Source organism: Takifugu rubripes, chromosome 21 (genome assembly GCF_901000725.2).
Source record: "Takifugu rubripes chromosome 21, fTakRub1.2, whole genome shotgun sequence".
In the NCBI taxonomy this organism is placed as follows: domain Eukaryota; kingdom Metazoa; phylum Chordata; class Actinopteri; order Tetraodontiformes; family Tetraodontidae; genus Takifugu; species Takifugu rubripes.
Genome location: NC_042305.1, coordinates 11481636 through 11503046, shown reverse-complemented (window position 1 = coordinate 11503046; position 21411 = coordinate 11481636). Strand labels below are relative to the sequence as shown.

At 42.8% G+C, this 21411-nt stretch overlaps 1 protein-coding gene and 1 long non-coding RNA gene across 3 annotated transcripts; both read right to left on the bottom strand.

Moving 5' to 3' along the window:
- Nucleotides 1-1265: 1265 nt before the first annotated feature.
- LOC115247596 (uncharacterized) lies at nucleotides 1266-10255 on the bottom strand. Of its 2 annotated transcripts, none has more exons than XR_003886642.1 (3): nucleotides 10144-10255; nucleotides 2596-2684; nucleotides 1266-1485 (listed from the first exon to the last, which is right to left on the bottom strand). It is a non-coding gene; the product is annotated as an uncharacterized lncRNA (long non-coding RNA). The 2 variants fall into 2 exon arrangements; XR_003886643.1 differs by lacking the exon at nucleotides 10144-10255 and adding an exon at nucleotides 9010-9084.
- Nucleotides 10256-16530: 6275 nt separating this feature from the next.
- plk2b (polo-like kinase 2b (Drosophila)) lies at nucleotides 16531-21309 on the bottom strand. The gene is made up of 14 exons (XM_003974788.3): nucleotides 21073-21309; nucleotides 20841-20948; nucleotides 20629-20745; nucleotides 20259-20388; nucleotides 19997-20180; nucleotides 19651-19849; nucleotides 19385-19532; nucleotides 19123-19217; nucleotides 18714-18846; nucleotides 18507-18587; nucleotides 18074-18233; nucleotides 17786-17915; nucleotides 17589-17699; nucleotides 16531-17496 (listed from the first exon to the last, which is right to left on the bottom strand). The coding sequence occupies exons 1-14, from the start codon at nucleotides 21256-21258 to the stop codon at nucleotides 17305-17307; spliced, it is 1974 nt and encodes a 657-aa protein (XP_003974837.1). The 5' UTR covers nucleotides 21259-21309; the 3' UTR covers nucleotides 16531-17304.
- Nucleotides 21310-21411: the final 102 nt, after the last annotated feature.

The following is a 21411-nucleotide window of genomic DNA, read 5'->3' as shown; positions in this document are numbered from 1 at the left end:
GCTATTGCATGGCATTTTGGTCAACAGTGTTCTTTTCTTCATTTTGTATTGCACTTGACGCAGTGGTTCTAATCTATGACATCCTTTCATCAGTGCACTTTCACAATAGTGAGAAAATCCTCTGTGACCCCATCTTCAAAACTTCATGTTGTGTGTCTTAAAGGATGTTGATACTGAGGCAACAATTGCTTCACCGATATTACAATTGGTCTGACATCTTAACTGCCCTGGTTATTGTGTCTTTGCTGATAATCCATGCTTGCTCTGCTTTCTTTGTTCTGGCTTTTACCTGATTTCCATTGTAATATTGTTAAGGAAATAGAGACATCTTCTTACTAACCTGCTATATTTTACCTAGTCAAGAAATACTCTGTGTGAGCACCATGGAACAGAATGTCAGTTGCTTGACACCTTTTTTTCCTCACCAAAATTGGGGAAAACTTGTCTTAGTTGTATTTAGATAGGCTTCATCATTTAATCAGCTCAATTACAATTCAATGTGATAAAGATTACTAATGGAAAATAGATTATTTCAAGGCTTTAAATAATTATTAAAGACAGACAGATAGTTAGATAATCAACCCCTTCAACCACTTGGTTGTCTTTGGCTCCCCGTAAGGAAGGATGCCATCACACCTTCTCCTCCCTGAAGGTTACACCCTTTCCTGACTTAAACCTAATGACCCACTGCAGCTCCAACTGATTCTGATTTATCACACAGTTCCTCACCTCTTTATGAGCATGAAGTAACACACTTTACATTTTGGGTGTATTTGTATCCTGTGTGCGGGTGTTGAAACCCAGGAATGTTGATTTAAATGGATATGCCACCCCTTTTTCATGCTTCACCTGCCTCCATCTCCTAACATAGACATACAAACAGACAACATTCAGCTGTGACTGCAGAGAGAGGTGCAAATATTACCTAGAGTCACTTAACTTAGCTTAAATACATGAACAGACAGGGCTAGCGTGTCCTAGCATCCTGGGTCTCTTTGACTACACGAATGCCTCGTCCTTGAAGATCATGTAACAGCATTCATTGGGTTACAGCATGCCTATCTTTGATGGTTAGGAAAATAAGTTGTTGAAAACTTTATCCGAGGACTTTTTTAGTAATAAAAAAACCAGGCTGCGCAACAATGAGTAATGATTTCCCAACATCTTTTGCAATGAAGAACCAGAAGCATTCTAATAGATGAATACTTTATTACATTAAAGCTATAAAACCCAGTGAGGGGAAGGTTTGCAACTGTACAATACCAGCAGAACCATCTACTCAAACAGGTTTATTATTTCTATGCAAATGTGTTTATGACTCAGGAAGAATACAGTGAGGGAGCGAGGGATCGGGAGTAGGAAGGGTGTAAAACACTGGCAGAGAGAGGGATGCTTGTTCCAGCAGTGACTCATGTTTGAACTCCTATGGTCATATGGAGAAAAAGCCTCTCCCACAGGATGAATAGATATTCAGGGAACATCCTCCTGCAGAGAGATCAAGTTCATATAGATGTAAGCTGCATGCAATATCACTCATTTCCATCTCCAGTTGTCTTATCAGCAAGCTTTTTCTTGGCACACATTTGCAATGTTTTTTAATCACAATAAATACCAATATTTTCACTCCTTATAGTCTTGAAGGGACTGATGTAACTGGTTTTGATGTTGCCAGTTTTAGGTTGGTGAGTAGGCACTATTCCACATCATGATTGAAATCTGCACCATCATTTAGCCATCAAAGTCCTTGGTTTGTAATTATGAAGGTAATTAAGACATTCTTGAGTAAGTAAATGAAAATGCTTTAGTTCTGAAGGCAATTAAAGCATTTTCATTTACTTATTTGAGAACAGCCACAAGAGAGAATGCTCTTCATGAAGACACAGGTTTGGCAAATAGAACCTTTTACACTGCCTTTTACTGAGCCTTTTAATATTTGCACACAAACTCTCATTTCAGTATATATATGCTTGACTGTGAGTGATTCAAGCTACCGTTTTATCTGGGGTCACGTGGATCAAGAGGAGCCATGAGTTTGAGTCCAGCTAGTGAGTCCAACGGTGATATGACAACATCTTAAACATTTTGAAGCATACGTCATGGATAATTGTGTAATTTTCACACATCTTGTATTAGATGTAATAGAGATAGTTGCTGTACATGTCACAATAACTAATGATAACAATCCCAAATGAGGAACAGAGTGTAAATTAAATATTAATTTGATTTGAATCTTAAAGTTATTTAGTGATAGTATGTCAGTAATTTCGCTGAATTAACTCCTTCAATGACATCTAGTCCCTTCGGGCTTAATGACCTTAGATTTTCTGCTGCTACTTAGGTCACACAATCATGAAAAAACACCCTGAATAAAAGAAAACAGGATGAGGATTTGTTGAATGGATTCTTTTCCCCCTCCTGACATCTATTTGCGACAATAGCCCCAGATGTTGACCTAAACGCGACCTCTTGCAAACTGTCCAAATCAATTATTTGGACTTGTGTTTCCGTGTGATACTTCAGCCTGGTTCAGAGGTGGTTCATCACTCAGTTCACGAGGTTGAGGTTAGAACTTTTATTCAGTGCAGTGATTCTTACTTGATGGGGCTCCTGCAGTTGTTTTCTAGGTACCCGGTGGGAATACATCATGAAGTCTGTCAACACTCAGTGTTGCTGCAGCAGCAAGGCTAGAAAACAATGAGTGAGGTAACCCCGTCAACCAAAAATAGCCATGAGTCCAGGGACGTTTTACACAAAAAGAAAGCATATGGGTGCTGTAAAATGGAGAAAGAGAGAGAAGAGGAAGGGGAGGACTTTCTAGGCCTGGGTTCCCACCGCTTGATCAGCAGCAGGTGGAGGAAAACTATTATGTGACACAAACAGTGAAAACCATGAATACTCCTGCTGGATAACAACATCAGAGACTAACAAAGTTACTATTTGGTTTAAACATGTTCTGCATCTTATCTTATTTGCAAATAATGAAGCTCAGGTTGTTCAGTTGTTTTATATTTAGAAGACAATCAGAAAAACTCTCTCTGTGCATTTACATTAGTTACATTACACAATAAGGACAATTGCAGCATGGACACATCAGCCACAGTATAATAATATTAGCATAATAGCGTCTAGAGTGAAAATATTCCTATAAGCTTTCTTGAGTATAGAAATGAAGAATGACTGTGACCTGTGACCTGTTTCATAAATAAGCCACCGCACAAAACCCCCACAAAACACTGACATCAAAAGATGCCGCAAGCTAATGTATTAGCTTGTTGCTTTGTAAATACTGGACTCGTGTTCGTGTCAAGTTTGCTTGTGCACTTGAACACGTCCAGCCACCCCCGCCTTGTTTACTTAGTTTGCTGCAGCTGTCGGCACCAAACTCCATGCTTTGTTATGCTGAACTTCTTGGTTGACGAAAGGACCAGAAGTTGGTTATGCTACATTTTCAGCAGTGCCGCACAAGGTGATGCAAAAACTAAATTCAGAAGCATGGTTGAATTTAAAGGTCAGCTGATGCAGAAGGCTTAGCAAACAACGGTGAAGGAGAAAAAGAAGACTGAGGATAGAAAGAACAAAGAGCAGAGTGGGTGACCTTTAGCTGGCAAACTGGAGAGATCAGAGGTTTTTCGAGGCCTGTGTAGACGAGACAAAGAGGATTGTGGGCCATGTGGTTGTAATTACAAGTTATTACAAGTGGATGGGAGAAGAACAGTCAGCAGTGATGGTTGTTGGGAGGAACTGGTGGTGCATGTTTCTGTTAATTCAGTAAAGCAGAAGAAATAAAAAAAAAAAATTAAATTAATAGTTAATGCTACTGTTTCAATGTTGCAGCAACGTAATGATGTAATTACATAAAAAATGCATCTGTGACTCTACGACGCCACTAACGGACATGAAATTTGGTGGGATTATGTCACGTCCACAACTGTACAAAAATACTTTATTGGGGCAATGTTCTATGTCCACTATTTTTAATTGAAAGTGTGGTTTTGGCCCAACTTTTTTAAATTGCGAAGCTTTTAACTTCATCGGAGGCAGTGGGTGTGGTGGTTTGGTGTATTTTGCTCTTTCAACATAAAACAGGGAGTAGCTGGAACACAGGCAAACGCTGTTGAAAGCTTGACTGTGGCATCGAGGTGAAGAAACATTTGAGATGTTACACTATGCGGTTATTTATATGGCGCCATCTGTTGGCAACAGGAAATGTCATGGTTAAAATTGTGACTGTTCCCCGAGCGTCTTGAGGACATTTACCCCAAACCCAATGAGGAAGTCATGCTGATGCTTCAACATAACAACTCTGTGGAAAGAAAAACATTGTTCTAACAAGTAAACGTTCTTCTAGCATATACTACATATACATCGTCCAGCCTGCCTCAGAATTCATGTTTGGCCTGACCTCCGACACGAGCACATGTACATTTCGATATATTCGCTTTCTGTTTGCGTCATAGTGATGAGATGAAACACACCTTTTCTTATTTTTCTGTTGAGTGTTGCTTTGTGGTCTTGGGTCTGAGTCAACCTGAAGGACTCATCCATACAGATTCAACAAAGACGAGACGGCGATACATTACAGAGTCTCTTTATGATGCACAGGAGACTTTTTTGTGGGTCTTGGGATGTTACACTTGTGTACCAAGGTTCACACACACAGGTCAAATGCAGTTCTAGTGAACCTTGGTACACAAGTGTAACATCCCAAGACCCACAAAAAAGTCTTCTGTGCATCATAAAGAGACTCTGTAATGTATCGCCGGGGCCCTGAATTGTCAAATTAAGGACACTACTGCAGGAAAACTGCAACAGAAAGGATAGAGGACACATCAGTCATATGTCACACATCAGCAGGGACACAGTGACACAGGAATCGGGCCAAACTCAATAGTTCTATTGGGGTGGTTTGTCATGGTAACAGGCTTTCTCCCTGAAGTGATGTTTTTCCTGTCATTTCTCTGGCTCATGCTGTGTTTAACGACCACTAACCAGGAGCTTTTTACATTTAACAATATATTTTGTAGCTGATATATATCAAATAATGTATCTTTCTGCTCATTTAGTCTGATCTGTTTCGCTAAATATGCCTTTTAGTTTAATATCACATTCTCGCTATCAGGTTACAATAAAAGTGTCATTCAGACAAGCTAATTCACCGTGCTGCTGAACTGCATATCTCGTTCTCCACGGACTTAATTATTTACACCTGGCATCTTGTCTTCTTGTGTTTTGTCTTGCTGTGATGAATTACACATGATTCAAGAGGCTCACTGGTGAATGCGAATTCCAAAGCTTCAGAACTAAAGACCTGAGGTAACAGGCCAAAGGTTTAGGCTTTAGCACTGATACTTGGGAGACACTGGTATTCATGGGAGCTGCTGTGTGAGTCAGATCCAGGCTGCAGGCATGGTTCAGGTCTGCATTTAGCTGGACTGAGCCAGAGCCGAAGAAGCCAGGGGACAAATCAGCAAAAAGATTTTCCACCCCGTGACATGGAAAATTTCACACCATGCGAGCTCACTGTGTGAAAATGGTAGTCATGCGTGGAACGAGGAAAGGAACAGGAAATATTTGAAATAACAGCCCGGTCACGCACAATCATCTGACATGCGAATGATGTCATACTTTCACGCTGCTCGGCGAATACCCTGGTGACAAGTGACTATTCATCACGCTGCCCGTGTGTGGTAATAGTTTCTGTTGGGAAAAAAAGCTGTAAGAAAAAAAAAAAAAGGCTCCGCTGCAATGTGTCTGTCTCTGACGTCTCTGAGGAAACACAGGGTCTTTGTGAGCACGTCTCACCGCCCCACGTCACAGCATTACAGGATGCTCAGATAAATGGCATCCCGGTCCATGTGATTCATGATTCATACCTCCCTGATCCCTGAGCATTTCTTCTTTTCAAGCCCTGCGTGGCTGGTCTTTAAAATTTTTCCTCTGCTATGTCTTCTGCATTCTGTCTCGTCTTTCCCTGCGTCCCACCCCTTCTCTTTCCCCTCTCCTTCTCTTTACCTCTAGTGCTCATCAGTATTCTGCTCACTCCTGTTCGGTCTAAGCAGGGAGGCTGCGGCTGTCTGCTCCTCCAGTATGAAGCCACCCCAGCAAGGACAGGGCTTCTTTCAAAATTGTGTTGATTACAAAAACCCGCACAGCCTCACTTTACCCCACTCCATCTCTTCTTTGCGTCCCGCCTGCCCCACTTCACCACCCCCCAACCCTGTCATGTAAGTACTTGAGCCGCTGTGCAAGCTTCATGGTGAGGGCAATCTGCGCTGACAGATTTCATTAGAGCTTAATGCAGCCTGTCCCGACGTCTGCACGGATAAGTCCTTCGGGGTGACTCAGTCCCCAGACCTCACTATACACTACAACACACAACACACACAAAAGCAAAGCTTGACATAAAAGAGGGGGGGGAAATAACAGCAGCTTTCAACTCATATGTATGGCTAATGACAACCGTTTTACCAATTGGAAAAAAAAATATTTGTGTCAAGTAGCGTGTGAAAATATGATCTTGTGAAGGACAGGGTCGCTCAAATATGTTACTCAATATCTGCTGCATCTTTGTCGCAAGATAGCATTTGTCAAGGCGTTTCAGTGCTCAGTGGAGTGCGATATGCAAGTTCCCCTTTCAGTGCAGCAGTTTAAGGATACCAGGGAAAGAAATCCCAGGACCACTCCCACAGGAAAGTCCCAGGTTGTGTTTCACAAGAGTGGAGACTAACAGTTAACCAACTGCATCAAACCTGCACGTTATTTTACCCAAATACTGCTGTTTAGTTACTAAACTGAGCTAATCACCAAGCTTCATTGTTTAACAAGCAAGATAAAGAACATGTTCAAAATGGTCACTAATAGGAGAGCCCACTCTGGCTTAAACACACACACACACACACACACACACACACACACACACACACACACACACACACACACACACACACGAACAGTTTGCAGACTAAGGGTTAATTTTCTCCAGACATGTGCTCTGGCAATCAGTAAGTGCATCAGGATCATGAAATGCAGACCAAATGCATCTTTCCAAAGCAGCACAAATAGGCTCAGCAGAACATTGTGTTGTTACCGTAGCTCCAGGATCATTGCAACACTGGTGATTCAGTTCTAACGGACCCAGTCACCTCTGCTGCTCATGAGTGGGTTCAACTGGTGCTTTTGTGAGCACTATGTTGTTTTTCTGCTGCTTGTCTAACAGTGTCAATCTGTATCAGACAGCTGTCATAGCTGGTCATCTTTTTACTCCAACTTTGTGTCCTCGCTCAGCACTTCCATTCTGAATAACTTATTTTGCAAATGGGAGCTTATTTTGTTCTCATTTGCAGTTGATCACACACGGTCACTTTGTCCCGAGCCTGGATTGGATTGGGGCTGCACAATCCAGCTTTTATGTGTGGATCAGATTCAGATTTAATGTGTCTCATCGGTATCGCTGAATCCAAATATGCAGGATTCAGTTTGGCCAGGGTTGATTGCAGGATCGCACAAAAACCTTTAGCCCCAAGACCTCAGTTCTCATGAAATCTATAGCACTGCTGTGTTTTCACACCAAGTTCAGCGCCTAGAGGTTGTAACACGACCATGTATGTTGGTTACGATGCAGCAGTGTCATAAAGACTTTGATATCTGACTACGTGAGAAGAAAAAAAACACTCACTTCAATTCGCCTGTCTGAACTACTACTTCTATACAGTAATGATATTTATAACTTACTACCTTTTCCACATTTTTTAATCCTTCTATTATAATTCCAAACTGAAGTTTATAAAAAGCAATGACGACAGCCACATAAAAAAAATAAATTTGCAGATGGAAAATCTCTGACAATATCAATTTCTGGGCTAATAATATTTCAGGGCACAAAACAACTGTCATCTGAGTCCAACTCCAACTCAACTTTGTTTGTGAAAACACAAAATAGGTTTCTTTCATTCCGACTGGTGACTTGGCTCATCTGCTTGACGGTCTTTGTGGTTATGAACGCGGTCATCCGAACACGGTGACCTTTGTTCAGTCATGTGGTCATTTGTGGGCTCATTCACTTTCTAGAACAGTCATCCAAAATGGTACCAGCTTTAAAGCTGGGTCAGAAGCAAAGTTTGTTCCATTTTTACTTTGTATTTTTTAACAATTGTATATGCCTGCAAAAACTGTCACAGTGCTAATAAGTTTGGTGCATCGTTGGCATCTATGTCTGCTGTTAACGAGCATGTTATCCTGGGTATGGTTGGAATGCCATTGAGCAACAGATGACTTGTATTAACAAGCTGAAAGAATCCAGAGAATTAACGGTGTCATTAAGTCTGAGGTTAAAGAAGAGTCAGTGGTATTTGTAGAACTTATGAAATGTATGACAAACAGTTCAGAAATTCCCGATTACAGTAGATTGCGGCTCTTGTCCCTGCAGAAACCTGAGACGTGCCCAGACATCTTCTGTAACTCGATTTTAAGGTCAAGATCAAACAGTTAACAGATCCTGTTACACAGGCACTAGCATGAAAATGAAGACATAGCATATCATTAGCAAGAAGCAAGAAAAAAAAACCTTTGCAACATAAAACTTTTGCAACGTCAACAGCGGTTCCCAATTGTGCCTCAAAATTAATGTGGGCTTTCTAGTAGACATATATTTGTTGTTTTACCATTTATTCAGGACTGAATTGCACTTACATCAGTATAATCTGTTTAAAAAAACATTATCGATCAGATAATGTAATTAGGTTGATGGTCAGGACTGAGTATGGGTTGGATATAATGGCAGTTTACCACTGCAGGTTTTCAGTCCTTTGTCACTATTATCCTATTAACTGGATAATTTCACATAAAACTCCAGGGTTTGTTGCCCTGGAACCTTCTCCCTTTCTAAATATAAATAGGTCTAAAATGCTCACGTGTCTCAAAAGGTCTCCTCATCAACACAAACTGACGCATCAGCTTTAGAAACAAGCGCTGAAGCAACAAACAGTATTTCTGTTATCCTGCTATCTGCACCTGTTGAGGAAAATGGAGACAATGGAGTGAAGCAAGCTCATCCATCAACTCTTCCGAGCCTTTCCCATCTCTCTCTCGCCCGTCTCTCTGTTTCCTGTTGTGCAGGAAGTAGCGCGAGATCCGCTCCACCCACAGGCTGCAGGGTAAACATTGCATGGGATAGAGATAGTGAACTAGGAGTGGCTGAGCATGTGAGCTGTGAAGAAGTCAACAGCCAAGACCCATTATAAACAAGTAGGCCTTTTTGAAATGGTTAACAAAAACCATCTGATGTATCACAAATCAAGTTCATTGCCACTAATACAAAGTAGCTCTGGCTTAACTTGAGCATGATTGGGGCTCTGCAGCTGTTCCATTGTGAGAGGCCGGCAAGAGTCCATTAACTCAGGAAACAGACGGACAGGAAGAGAAGGACCGGGATAATCTGGAGGGCAGGAACCTTGTGCTTAGAGAGCCAGCCCCTCCCTGCTGGAAGGAAAGGTGTGATTGCTTCACACATTCACCGAACGACAGATGCAAGCCCTTCAAAGCTCCACCCACAACCAACAATACTGGGCAATTTTCACTGTAACGTCTGCAAGCGCTGTGATACTATAACTTTATGTGATATTCTTGTAATTAGAAAGGAAGTAATTCATGATTTATCTTGATGATATAGAGGATATTAATGTTTGAGGACCTGGCATGTTCTCTGCACCTCAAAGTTTGACTTAATTCCACTACATAATACCCTGACAGGCTATTTATTTTTTATATAACTCCTGCATATTTGGAAATAACAATTATCATATTCGTTCACTTCACTTGTTTTGAAGTTGTGCTGAACCTATGCAGACACATACTCCGCCGTTCTGGTGGCACATGGCAGCATTTGAGAAGATGATAATGAAACAGCAGGGCTCCACAGTGTTAGATCTTTTTTGTTTTTATATTTTCAGTCCCCCTGGCTGCTGGCAGTAAAATGTTTACAGCTGAGGCTGTGAGAAGAAGTCTTATATTTATCAGGGAAATGCGTCAGACAGGGCTGTTACAGTCATTTGGTTTGAAATAAGGTGAGACACACGCTGTCAAGTACATCTGAACGTCACGAGCAACGATTTCATCTTTTTTTCCCCATTTAAAAAAAAACCAAACCTTCATTGCCGCGTTGAAACGATAAAGCTGACAGGTGGATCTCATTGAAGTCACTTTAAATATGCCGCTGACAGCCTTGATTTCCAGGGGGCTTTCAATGACAGCTACTAAAATAAACTGACTAATTATACTCCATGCTTTCTGGAGGCTTCCTGAGCAGTGAGGATGTCCACATTCACTGGTTTTGTCTGTGTATCTGTGCATGTGATCTGGAGATGAATCCATTAGGCTGATAAATATCTCGGCCCATAAATGTCTAAAAAAGCAGCGCTGGTGCATGTCCGCCTCGTGACTCCAGTCTTTTTGCATGGTGTCAGGCCATCCTTATCTTTTTGTGCTTTGACAAGTCAGCCTCACATTAGCAAACAATGAACAACAGATTTTTTTGTACAGAAACACAATGAAACTCTTAGAGGAAGACTGGGTGCTAAACTCCATAATTCGTGTTCCTTATTCTCATACGGTAAATGGTCCATCCAGGGTGTTAGGGTTAGGGTTTGAGTTAGCTTGTGGTAACTAGCAATCATTTCAAGTACTGAACATGTTTGTGCTGCTTGTGAATATGGAGGACTGACTCTTGATATTTAACCCAAGAGAATGAGTTGAGCTTCCTTCTGAAGCAATTTGTCACCATGTTTCCGCTCCAGCCTTTTAAGATCACTGACAAAAATATCACGCTATCGGGATCGCAAGTCACTCTTCAGCCCGAAGTGGTTGCAGTGGTTATCACTGTTACATCACAGGAAATCCTGTAATGAGCTTAATAGTCTTCGGGGACATTTGTACGTTCCCCTATTGATTCAAATTTTTGACTAAGAATGGTTACTGGACAGGAATCACGTGATTCCCATGATTCACCATGAAATACTCCTTCACTGAAAACCACATGATAAACCCACCTACCTGTCACCACTTAACGGTGTGTGAAAACAGTGTGGGGGATTTTCCAAAACAGTCACAGCAAAACATGAAAACGCGATTGTGGCAAAGACTTCAACTACAAAGCTGCTGTGAACCTGTTTGTGCAAATCCCTGCCAGTACTAATGACTCTATAGAGACATTTATGAGCGCTTAGTCAAGCCTATAGGCCCACAGGTGAGCTGTTAGCTGACAAACGGGCAGACACAACTTCTGTGAAACTCACAGTCACTACATCACCTTTATGTGAGTGTGAGTAAAGCTGTTTGTCTGTGTTGCTGCATTTATTTGGGGTAGTCACCAAAGTGCACTTAAGAGCCTGGTAATCACTTCATTCTCAATATAGAATGCACCCCTCAGACGCTCGAAGATTTTGCACATTTCCACCTCTATGGCTAATGTTTCTGTGTGGTCGATGTCCATCTTTTTATATTTGCTATCATCTACTTGCAACCAGCCCAGCGTCTAAATACCTCTTACTCAGTGATTTCACCCAACACAGCTACAGGTGACACTGTATTAGACATTAGACGTGAGCTCATCGACATGAAACACCATTCACATGTTGCTGGGTTCAGATCGTGTATATTTTTAATTTGCCATGTTTGTGTTCCTGATATATGTTTGTACATTTGCATTGTTGATCTTGAAGGTTTCTTATAATATACATATTCCATTTGTAGTGGAATATTTGCACATTGTTTTTCTTTCTATTAGCCACCAACGCATCTGTTTCATTGTTCCTGCATCATTTTACTGGCTAAACAGAGGATATCCAGTAGGATGTGTTCCTGTTCACTTCCGCTGAAAGGAATCCAAGCGGCTACAGTGTTACCAGAGTTTTTTTCCCCAGTCATATTCGACTATACCTTCAAAAATGTGCTTCAAATCCACAACACTAAAGAATTTACATTAACTGTAACTGATAGCTTAGATGTAGATATAGACATTTGCTTAAAAAACAACAGCAAATGACACAGTCTAACATGTTAGTGTGCCTACATATGTAGACTGTATATTTGTATATGTAGGTGTGTGCGTGTGTGTGTGTGTGTGTGTGTGTGTGTGTGTGTGTATACACATATGAAGTGTTGACCAGTGTTGGGAGTCAATAATTTGCACTGTCAAAATTAAATTTAAATTGTTTCGGAGAAACAAAACAAAAGGAGGAAAAAGCACGTGAATGTGCGTGAAGTGAAAGAAAAAATAAAACCACACGTACGGAATTTTATTAAATACTATGATTTAAGCATTTAGCAGAATAAGTCTGCACAGTATGATGACTAACATCCACCAGAGAGCAGCCAAATTAAGTGCAGCTGGATGTTTATGTGAGGGTGAGGATGAGAATACCAGTTGCCATGGAAACAGTAGCATGTGTCGAATGGGAGAGCAAGTGGAGACTGGCAACCTCTTATCAGAGACGAGGCATTGATTGGCTCATTACTGGGTCTTTCAGACTCACACCCGGAAACATTACCATACTGGATAAACCTCATAGCTGCGGTTCTTTTTTGTGTGTGTGTGTGTGTGTGTGTGTGTGTGTGTGTGTGTTTTGTCACACTAAAGCAGAGAGAGAGAACATTCATTAAATTTAGGTTAAATCACCCATCATGGACACATGCGTTATCTCAGAGCGACTGTATTTCAGCGGCGTGTTAACAGATCGTTTTGCTCCCCTCTTCGCCCAGCGTGATCAACTCTTAGGGTCAATCCAGCATGTCGGAAATAATGGCATCTCACGGCTCACACGAAACAATCTCGTTATAGAGAACCAACACATGGCAGTGTCAGAAGTGTGTGGTGAAACGCCTGTGCTCTGCAGCTTCATCGGAAGAGGTGTGGAGAGGCACCTTCCGGTTGACATCATTCCGCAGGTCTTCCTCCGGCCGACGTCACAGAGTAATCATCCGCCCCTGCATCTGTGCGGCACATTCTGTCAGAGCAGACGCCTGGACCATTTTCCTTTAATACTGTAGGAGTGGTGAACCTCTCAGAATACTAAATGAGTAACTGATGGGGAAAAAAGCTTTATTTTCTCTTCAATGCAACTTATAAATGAATTGGATCTAGATTATAGATGTAATACTTTGTGTTGTCAGCTGTGCCTAACCACTCTCACCACTGGTGGCAATAGAAAGTTCCTAGGAAAAATACAAATGTCTATTGTAACCAGTAACCTGATTAGCAATTCAGCCCAACCCAAATGTGGTATTTGTCTGTGTGTGTCTGTGTGTGTGTGTGTGTGTGTGTGTGATAGAGAGAGAGAGAGAGAGAGAGAGAGAGAGAGAGGGACAGAGAGAGACTTTGTGGATGACAGATTGTGAGTCACAGGTCAGAAATGCTGCTCTGAGCCTCTTGAAACCAGGGCCAGATTGACAGACTTCCCACAGTTCATAGGTCCTTGATAACTGATTTCAACATAACATGACTGCATTATGGGATCAGTTCCTTTAGATACTCTATCAGGATTTTTATTTTATTTTACGGGTTTACATTTACATTTTTATTTGCGAGATTATGAGATTTATGTGTTCTGATGCTAAAAATACACCTACGTGCAGGGTTTCCTATTTAGCTTTTTTTTTAAATGCTTTAACTAGACCGAAGTGATCAGCACCACGCGTGTGTGTCTGACACGTTGAAACTTTGTGAAATGTATTTTTAAAAAAGAAAACCACCCGTTTCTGGCACGGATGAATTGGAATGCCTCTTTGATTGAAGCTGTCGCATTGAAACATCCAAGCAGTAATTATCTCCAAAACCAGCCTGGTTCAGACAGCACGCACCAGGCTGCAGTAACACAAGAATTTCTTCTGGAGTGAATTGCACCAAAGAAGTTACAAATTCCACAACAAAGTTGCACTTTTGCTTAAAGCTTCAAATGGAATTGTAAAGATTATGTATTTGACTTCCAGCAAGTCACAGAAAATTCGTAAAGCGATGCAACTTGGTCCCCTGATGCCCCCTCGAATCCAGGATCCTCATTATAGACCAGTTATTATTTCCATATTGCTGCTAGTTTTTGTATTAAAACAGGGATTTTCCACCGATGTGGAGTTGTTTTGTTTGCCCTTTCCAACATTATCTTTGTCCTTTGTCCCAAGGCAGCCCCCACACATTCATGTGATGTTTTTAAAGCAGACAGCAAGTCATTTGTTGCTCCATTAATGGAGTCACACTTTATGCTGACATTGTGGAGGAGGAACTGAGACATTCTTGCAGAAACTGAACGCAGGAATCGAAGCGTCACAAATCATCATCCTGTGATTCTCATCGACCACACATGACCATTTTAGCAACTGATCTGAGGAGTTTATGCCCTAGGATGCAGGCCTGATAGGTCACATTAGGTCAGTTTAGTTAACCACGTGCACGTGATTCATGTCTGGGGGGGGGGGGGGGGGGGGGGGATCCAGAAAAGTCCCTAATTTTACCACACTGCATCATGTGTATTCTCTGAATATTGACTGGTTTTAGACTTTGCAGCTAATAGCCTGTGGGTAATATTTTAGACGCAGGAATCAGAGAGCCTACAAGTCCAGAACATTGGAAGCAGAAGCCGACACAGGTTAGAGGATGACTCATCCAGAACGCCACGCCAGGGAGAAACCCAAATATGCAGTGAAGCACATGCACACAAAGATACACACATGCAAAGATGTGTTACATTTCTTACATGTTTGAACACGTTCGTGAGACACACTCCTGGCGCAACTGGAGTATTTGAGTGTAAACTGGTTTGACTGATGTGTGTTGCTCACATCTCTGGTCGATACTGTTCCCCTGTGGGCTCCAGCAGAGGCTGGATAGTCATCAAAGATACACACTCTGTTTCGGTCCAGCTTGTAGGAGGAGTTCTAACATTTGATATGCAAAGGTCCCTCAGAGTGCCTGCATAGCAACGCTTTTTGTGTCTGCCTACTATCACTTTTAATGTTGAGGTGACTCACTTTTCTACTAGCAGCAAACTTTCTGATGGAAGGAAAAATGATCCCCGACTTGGTTTTAGCTTAGGCTCGTTGCAGAACTGCTGTGTCCGTGTGGCATAACAGCTTTGTGTGGGTGATACTGAAAAAACTAGTACTGTGATCAACACTTTTTTTTAATTTTTCTTCACATGTCAGTGACAAGAACACCAAGTGAACTCACACTTGAAGCTCTGTGACCTCGGCTGGCTTCTTAGTTGAGCGGCACACAGAGAAATGTGACCAACGCCGATTTGATGATTTTAAATGCTGCACAATTTACAAAAGACGGGTAATGATTTATGTTAACCTGTGCGTTTTCCCAACCGGAGTGCTTTTATTGACATTGCCTCATTAATTCCACACTTTTGATGGAGGTGTGGCGCCTCGCTCTGAAAATATGTAGTGAAAAATGGTCTTGAAAGCCAAAATCAAAATCTATTTCTATCCTCCATTCCAGGAGCCATTACTGCCAAAATAAGCGCACTCAAACCTGCGTGTGTCTTCATTAATAATTCCTGTGCCTCTTTGTTGGCTACTTCCTGCTCTGCTCTTGTCTGTGTGGGTATGTTTATGGATGAGGCATTTATTATTGAACTCTGAACAGTACAGATATTCTGAGTGAACGTTCAAGGGGATGACTCAGGCATGCACATTCGGTTGCAGAGCATTAAAAAGGCACAGAAGGTGACGGGGTGTTCAGCAAACAATCAAATAATACGGTCATGTGGATAACAGGGAGGCTGCGGCGGAAATAGATCAATAGCAAAAGTTATGCGCTACGCTTTCGGAAGCATGTCACAGCTGGAACTCTGGCTCCCAGCGTGAAAAGCCACTTTACCGTTGTCTTACGTAGCCATTACTGATTTCCGGCTCTGTCCAAATTAGTGCTCCTTGTTTCCATGGTTATAATCGGTGACTGTGAAAGGATGCTAACATGATTGTAATCACGCTCAGAGAAAAGGTGTGACGCACAGCTGCAAAAGTACTGTTACCTCATTTTATTGGTCGGTCGGTCGGTCGGTCGGTCGGTCGGTCGGTCGGTCGGTCTGTCTGTCTGTCTGTCTGTCTGTCTGTCTGTCTGTCTGTCTGTCTGTCTGTCTGTCTGTCTGTCTGTCTGTCTGTCTGTCTGTCTGTCTGTCTGTCTGTCTGTCTGTCGCAGCCCTGTGTCTGTGGACCATTGTGTGCATGCTTGAGTGATCCAAGGTCAGCAGCAGTGATATAACTGCCATCTCTGATAAGGCACAGGTATATCCTGCATAAATATGTCGCCAATCGTGAGTCCATCCCTGGGTGACCATTTCCTACTGCAAACACAACTTTGAAGATAAACTGATTGCTTTCATTTGGACCAGTACACTGATGGGAGTATGTTTACCCTAAATTGTGTTTACCCATAATGCAGAGTACACAAACCCAGGAACTGCTAATTAAATATTAAACAAACTAAACATTAGGTTCAAAACCAAAAATCAGCATAGAGATTTTTTTTAGAAAATGTTTTTTTTTATTAAATAAATAAATACTGCACTTTTTTACACAATAATTTATCCAGGACATTTGATTCAGAGGATAATGGCTCTTAATGCATTCTAGGAGGATGCCTGTACTGTTTATTTTCTTCTTGTTCTCCATATTATCCCTCAAGTTCTCAGCTCAGTGTGCTGAGTCCATCTATTAAAGAGAACAATCACAGTATAAAGGTGTGATTTTGTCCATCCCCCCCACGTGTCTCTCTCACACACACTCACACATCAACCACAAGCATTATTCACTCATTTGTATGTAAAGTTGCTATGACAAGCACTGTACACCATTGAGAATATTCCACAGTTCTGCTCTGGTTACATTCAGAGCATCAGTTTATGCATCATTTCTATAAAACACAAGTCATATCATACATTTTAAGATGGGGCCAGCCCAGCATTTGAATTTACTTCCAAAACAACCCTCTCTTCCCTAAAAAAACCTCTTTGTTACACAGTTCGTACCACCATACTCGCACCAACAAGCTCAGTCTTTCCTCTATCAACATACATATCAGCCCTTAGCCCTGTTATTTTGCTACATTTTATTTCCTCGTCCAGTCCAGCTGGGTGTTGTTCCTTTCCAACTGCACCTCAGGCTGAGTCACGACAGTGAGACAGTCTCAGAATATTAAATCACTTGTCAATTATACATCCTCAAACAAATCCTCCTCTCACGGATCCTTCTGAAGTCGTGTAACAGCTGGTTTTGTCTGTTTAATTCAGTCCAAAATGGAGCAGCGTAGCTTTAGCTGCATCTCTGCAGAAGCATGTTCAGGGAGTACGCCATTCGTTCCTGCAGGTCGGCGGTGCAGCCCGACGTCAACAAGGAGCTGAGTTTGAAGGTTTTGGAGACACGGTCCTCGTTGATGTAGGTCAGCATGTACTCGTCCCTCTGACAACAAAGAACGATCTTGGTGTGGTCGTGGTAGAAGTTGACCTTTAGAAAGAGAACAGTTTTTGTTAGTATTTTTCTGGTCTTTGCAACTGACAGAGACGCTGTTGCAGCTGAATTTCTGTGAATGTGTTCACCTGGAAAGTGCCGTCGTTGAAAAGCATCATGAGGGCGCGGTCAGATTTGAGCCACTGCAGCAGGTAGAGTCTGGGCATGTTTGCGTCTGTCATACTACCGAGGTCCCCGCCCTAGGAAAGCAAAGGAGTTAACACATTGGAATGATGCAAGCCACAGCATGAAGAATGAAAAGAGGCAAAGAGACAAAGCAACTTACGTCCATTAGGTTCTCCTCCATGTAGTGGGAGAAGTACTTCAGCACAGTCACCTGGCCAACAAAGTGCTCAGGAACCTCACATGTTGGGAAGACGGAGCGCTGACCCAGCTCTGCATAGTAATGGATGGTCCTGAAGGGGAGAGAAACCCAAACATTAGGCAAATATTTATGAATTTCTGGTGTCCTTGACAATTCCTGATTGCAGCGAGACTAAACGCACCATCTGCCGCATGGAGTGACTAATCAATACAGCATTGGAGAATTGTGAAAGAGCAGAATAAAACGTACTTTCTGTCTGGGAGGAGGCTCATGTGAGTGCCGTTGTTGAAGAGAACTCCCACGGTGTGATCAGACAATTGGTAGCCGAAGCCATACTTGTTGGAGTAGTCCACCCATTTAGTCACCCACTGAAGATTGCAGCTGTTTGATCCCTTCGGAATGTTATCCGCTGGGGGAGGGGGAGGAAATGGAGAGAGAGAGGATTAGAATGCACCGACGCCGAGGAGTCAAAGATTCAACAAATTATCTCGTTGAAATACTGCGGCCAAGGGAAATGCAGACCGAGTTGGGATGGCATTTTGATCAGCCAGACGGGTGAATAATGAAGAGAGACAGAAGGGCAGCTCTAGTGTGGTCACGGCAGTTCTCAGTGGGGGATTATTTACTCATTTAATTAATGCAAGGTTCGGATGGACCATGTTATTCCATTAAGATGACTCACCTTTAGGCATACTCTCCAGACATCCCCTCAACACGCTGGCAACAGTCTCAGCTACGCTGCCGGTCGTGTTGTCTTCGAGGCCTTGAGGAACATCAAGTCGGCATTAGTATGATCATGCAAGATGCGAAGCCCAACCCCAACCAAATACTCTGAGGCTTCCCAGGTATATGATCTGGAAACTATCAACATCAATTAAGGTGAACTCACATTCACTGCTGCTGCTGCAGCTCCCCAGACTCCCTCTGACAATCAGACGGATGGTATCTCGCGACGACGGAGGCTGGTTCTCTGTTGCCGGGGCAACGGGGTTCTCGACAGATGGCGGAAGTGGACTTCCATTCTTAGGTAGGAAATGATGACGACAGGAGTTAAAATCTGTGGGATTTAGATCATCTCTTCCTACTGTGACTCATTGATCGCCCACACGTTCAGAGTGGCTGGCTTAAAAAGGTTGAAAACACCAAGTGCTTTATTTTGTGAAGAAGTTTATTATTGAAACTCAGTGACTCATTGGATTGTCTCCAGCTTGATCCTGAGCTAATGTAACAGCTCTATTAATAATGTGCACATTTTGAGCACTTGCCCTCCCGAGTTGCAGTACACAAAAGCTGCTTACCTCAGAAACTTTTTGGTTCCGTTGCTGGGTGATAGCTGTTCTCTCAAGATCGTGCTGCAGTTGGTAGATCTCCTCTTCCTCTTTGGTTAGCTTGTCTGTTAAAACCAAAATGAAAATCAAGAGTTATCCCACACAGCAGTGAAAGTGAAAGATGGTGCACAGGTTTCCTGCATCCATGATCTCAGAAATGCAAAAGCGGAAGTGGTGTGTGGGTGTTGCTTTAGCAGTGAATTCAGTGCAGCATCACTAATGTTAGACTTACTCAGCGTCTCGTAGTATTTCACCTTCTCTCGCCTTCCACCAAAAAGTGCAGCAGCAGCTTTCTTGAAGAAGCTCTTTGCAGGACTAGAGACGTGGAAATCTGGTGCCGAATGACAACAGCTTGCCGGCAAACGCTCTGGACTGAAGCCCTGTAAACAACGAAAACCAGTTAGCCTGCAGCTGTGGGAGGGGTCGCAAAAACACATATCTACAACGACAGACAGACAGTGGAAAAGATAGCCAGAGAGGCCGACAGTGGTGCCTGACCTGTGTGAAAAAGTCGTGTCTTAGAAGGAGGTCCAGGTTGGGTCGGTCTTCTGGTGTCTTGGCTAGCAGATTGGTGATTAGCTGCTTAGCTTGTGCTGAGAGAGAGGAGGGCAGGGAGTAACGTGCCTCTCTAATGCACCTATACGTCTCCTTCAGGTTGGTGGTTTCAAATGGAGGCCTGCCCAGCAGCATAGTGTACCTGGAGGAGAAACAAGCAGCAAACTTTTAGGTGAATTGTGCAAGATGTATTCCAGCCAAGAGCTTAAAGGCAAGGCACAAACCTATAAATCTGTTTAAAACTGTTAAGAAGTTTCAGAAGCCATCTAATCCACATCTGCATACTTACATTACACAGCCCAGAGCCCAGATGTCTGATTCACAGCCATGGCCCTGCTTGTTGAGGACCTCGGGGGACAAGTAGTTGGGAGTTCCACAGATCGTCTTCCTTCTGTTTCCTGCCGGCTCCAACTTGGCAGCCAGTCCAAAGTCGCCAACTTTCAGCTCCATCGACTCATTCACAAAGAAGTTACCTAAAGGCAGAATGAGATGATGAGGACTCAATATGTGACCCAGGATAAAAGGCATAGTGCAAGGTTCAGGGTCCTCACCAAGTTTCAGATCTCTGTGAAGGATCTCTTGCTCGTGCAGGTACCTCAGTCCCGAGACGATCTGCCTCAGATAATAACGCACCTCCGGCTCAGTAAGCACTTTGCGAGCCTTCAGGATATGGGCTAATGACTGCAAACAGATACAGAAGTATGGTTATGGAGCTGTTCCCAGTTTTAACAGTATCGTCATGGGCAAAGCTTCATCATATGGGGTGTTTTCCTTAACATAAATCGGTAGGAAGTTTTAAGTAAAGAGTCCTATGTTTGGGACATGCTCTGGAAAATATGCTTTTTTCCCTCACCCTTATGTCTACTGGATATTTTATCTGCATTTGATGCTAATAAGCACTTTTCAGACTCAAGGACTCACTTTGCGGCTGCAGTATTCCAACAGGATGTAGATGTTTTCCTTGTCCTCGAAATGGTGATAAAAGTGCACAATGTTTTTATGGTGCAGTATTCTGTGCAGCTCGATCTCTCTGTCAATCTAGCGGGGACAAAGACAGAAGAGCCACAACTGTTACTCGGGGTAGTTTCTTCCGAATGGTGGATCAGCGATGACCACGGCTGTTGCGCGCTTACCTTCTCCCGTTGGTGAGGTTTGGAGACGCGCGCATGTGGGATTATCTTGGCCGCGTATACTTTGTTGGTGGAGAGGTCCGTCATCTCGTAGCATTTTGCAAAACCTCCCTGGAAAATAAATGGTAAAATATATATATATATTTTTTTTTTTTTTTAAAAAGATATTGTTAAGCGGGGTCTTCGTTTGTGGGTATAAATCCAAAAGTTGCAGCAGGGACTCTGCTTGCGGTACCTTTCCCAAAACTTTCCCACGGCAGTAGCACTTCCCAGTGGCCGGATCGGTGATTATCCTGGCCATCTCCGGGGGCGCATTGCGTTCATCGGCTCTCTTTCTGCGAGGCTCGCAGGATCTCTGCGTCGGCTCACACATGCTGCTGTTGTTTATGTGCTGGGGGGCGCTGTTTCTCTGTATTTCCATCAGACGTCTCTCACTGGCCTGCAATGCGAATGCTGCACGGAGAGTCCGTCTCGGAGGTTTTATAGTCTGGTGGATTCCCCGCCCGCTGTCTGCCGCCTTCTCAGTGACGTCACGGTGCGAAACGACACTATGGGCTGCTGATCTCGATTGACT

Coding starts and splice junctions, on each gene's coding strand:
- plk2b (XM_003974788.3), bottom strand. CDS start 21,258: ATGGAAATACAGAGAAACAGCGCCCCCCAGCACATAAACAACAGCAGC. Junction 20,181..20,258: donor TCACAGAGATCTGAAACTTG/GTGAGGACCCTG, acceptor TTCTGCCTTTAG/GTAACTTCTTTGTGAATGAG. Junction 18,588..18,713: donor CTGCAGCAGCAGCAGTGAAT/GTGAGTTCACCT, acceptor ATGTTCCTCAAG/GCCTCGAAGACAACACGACC.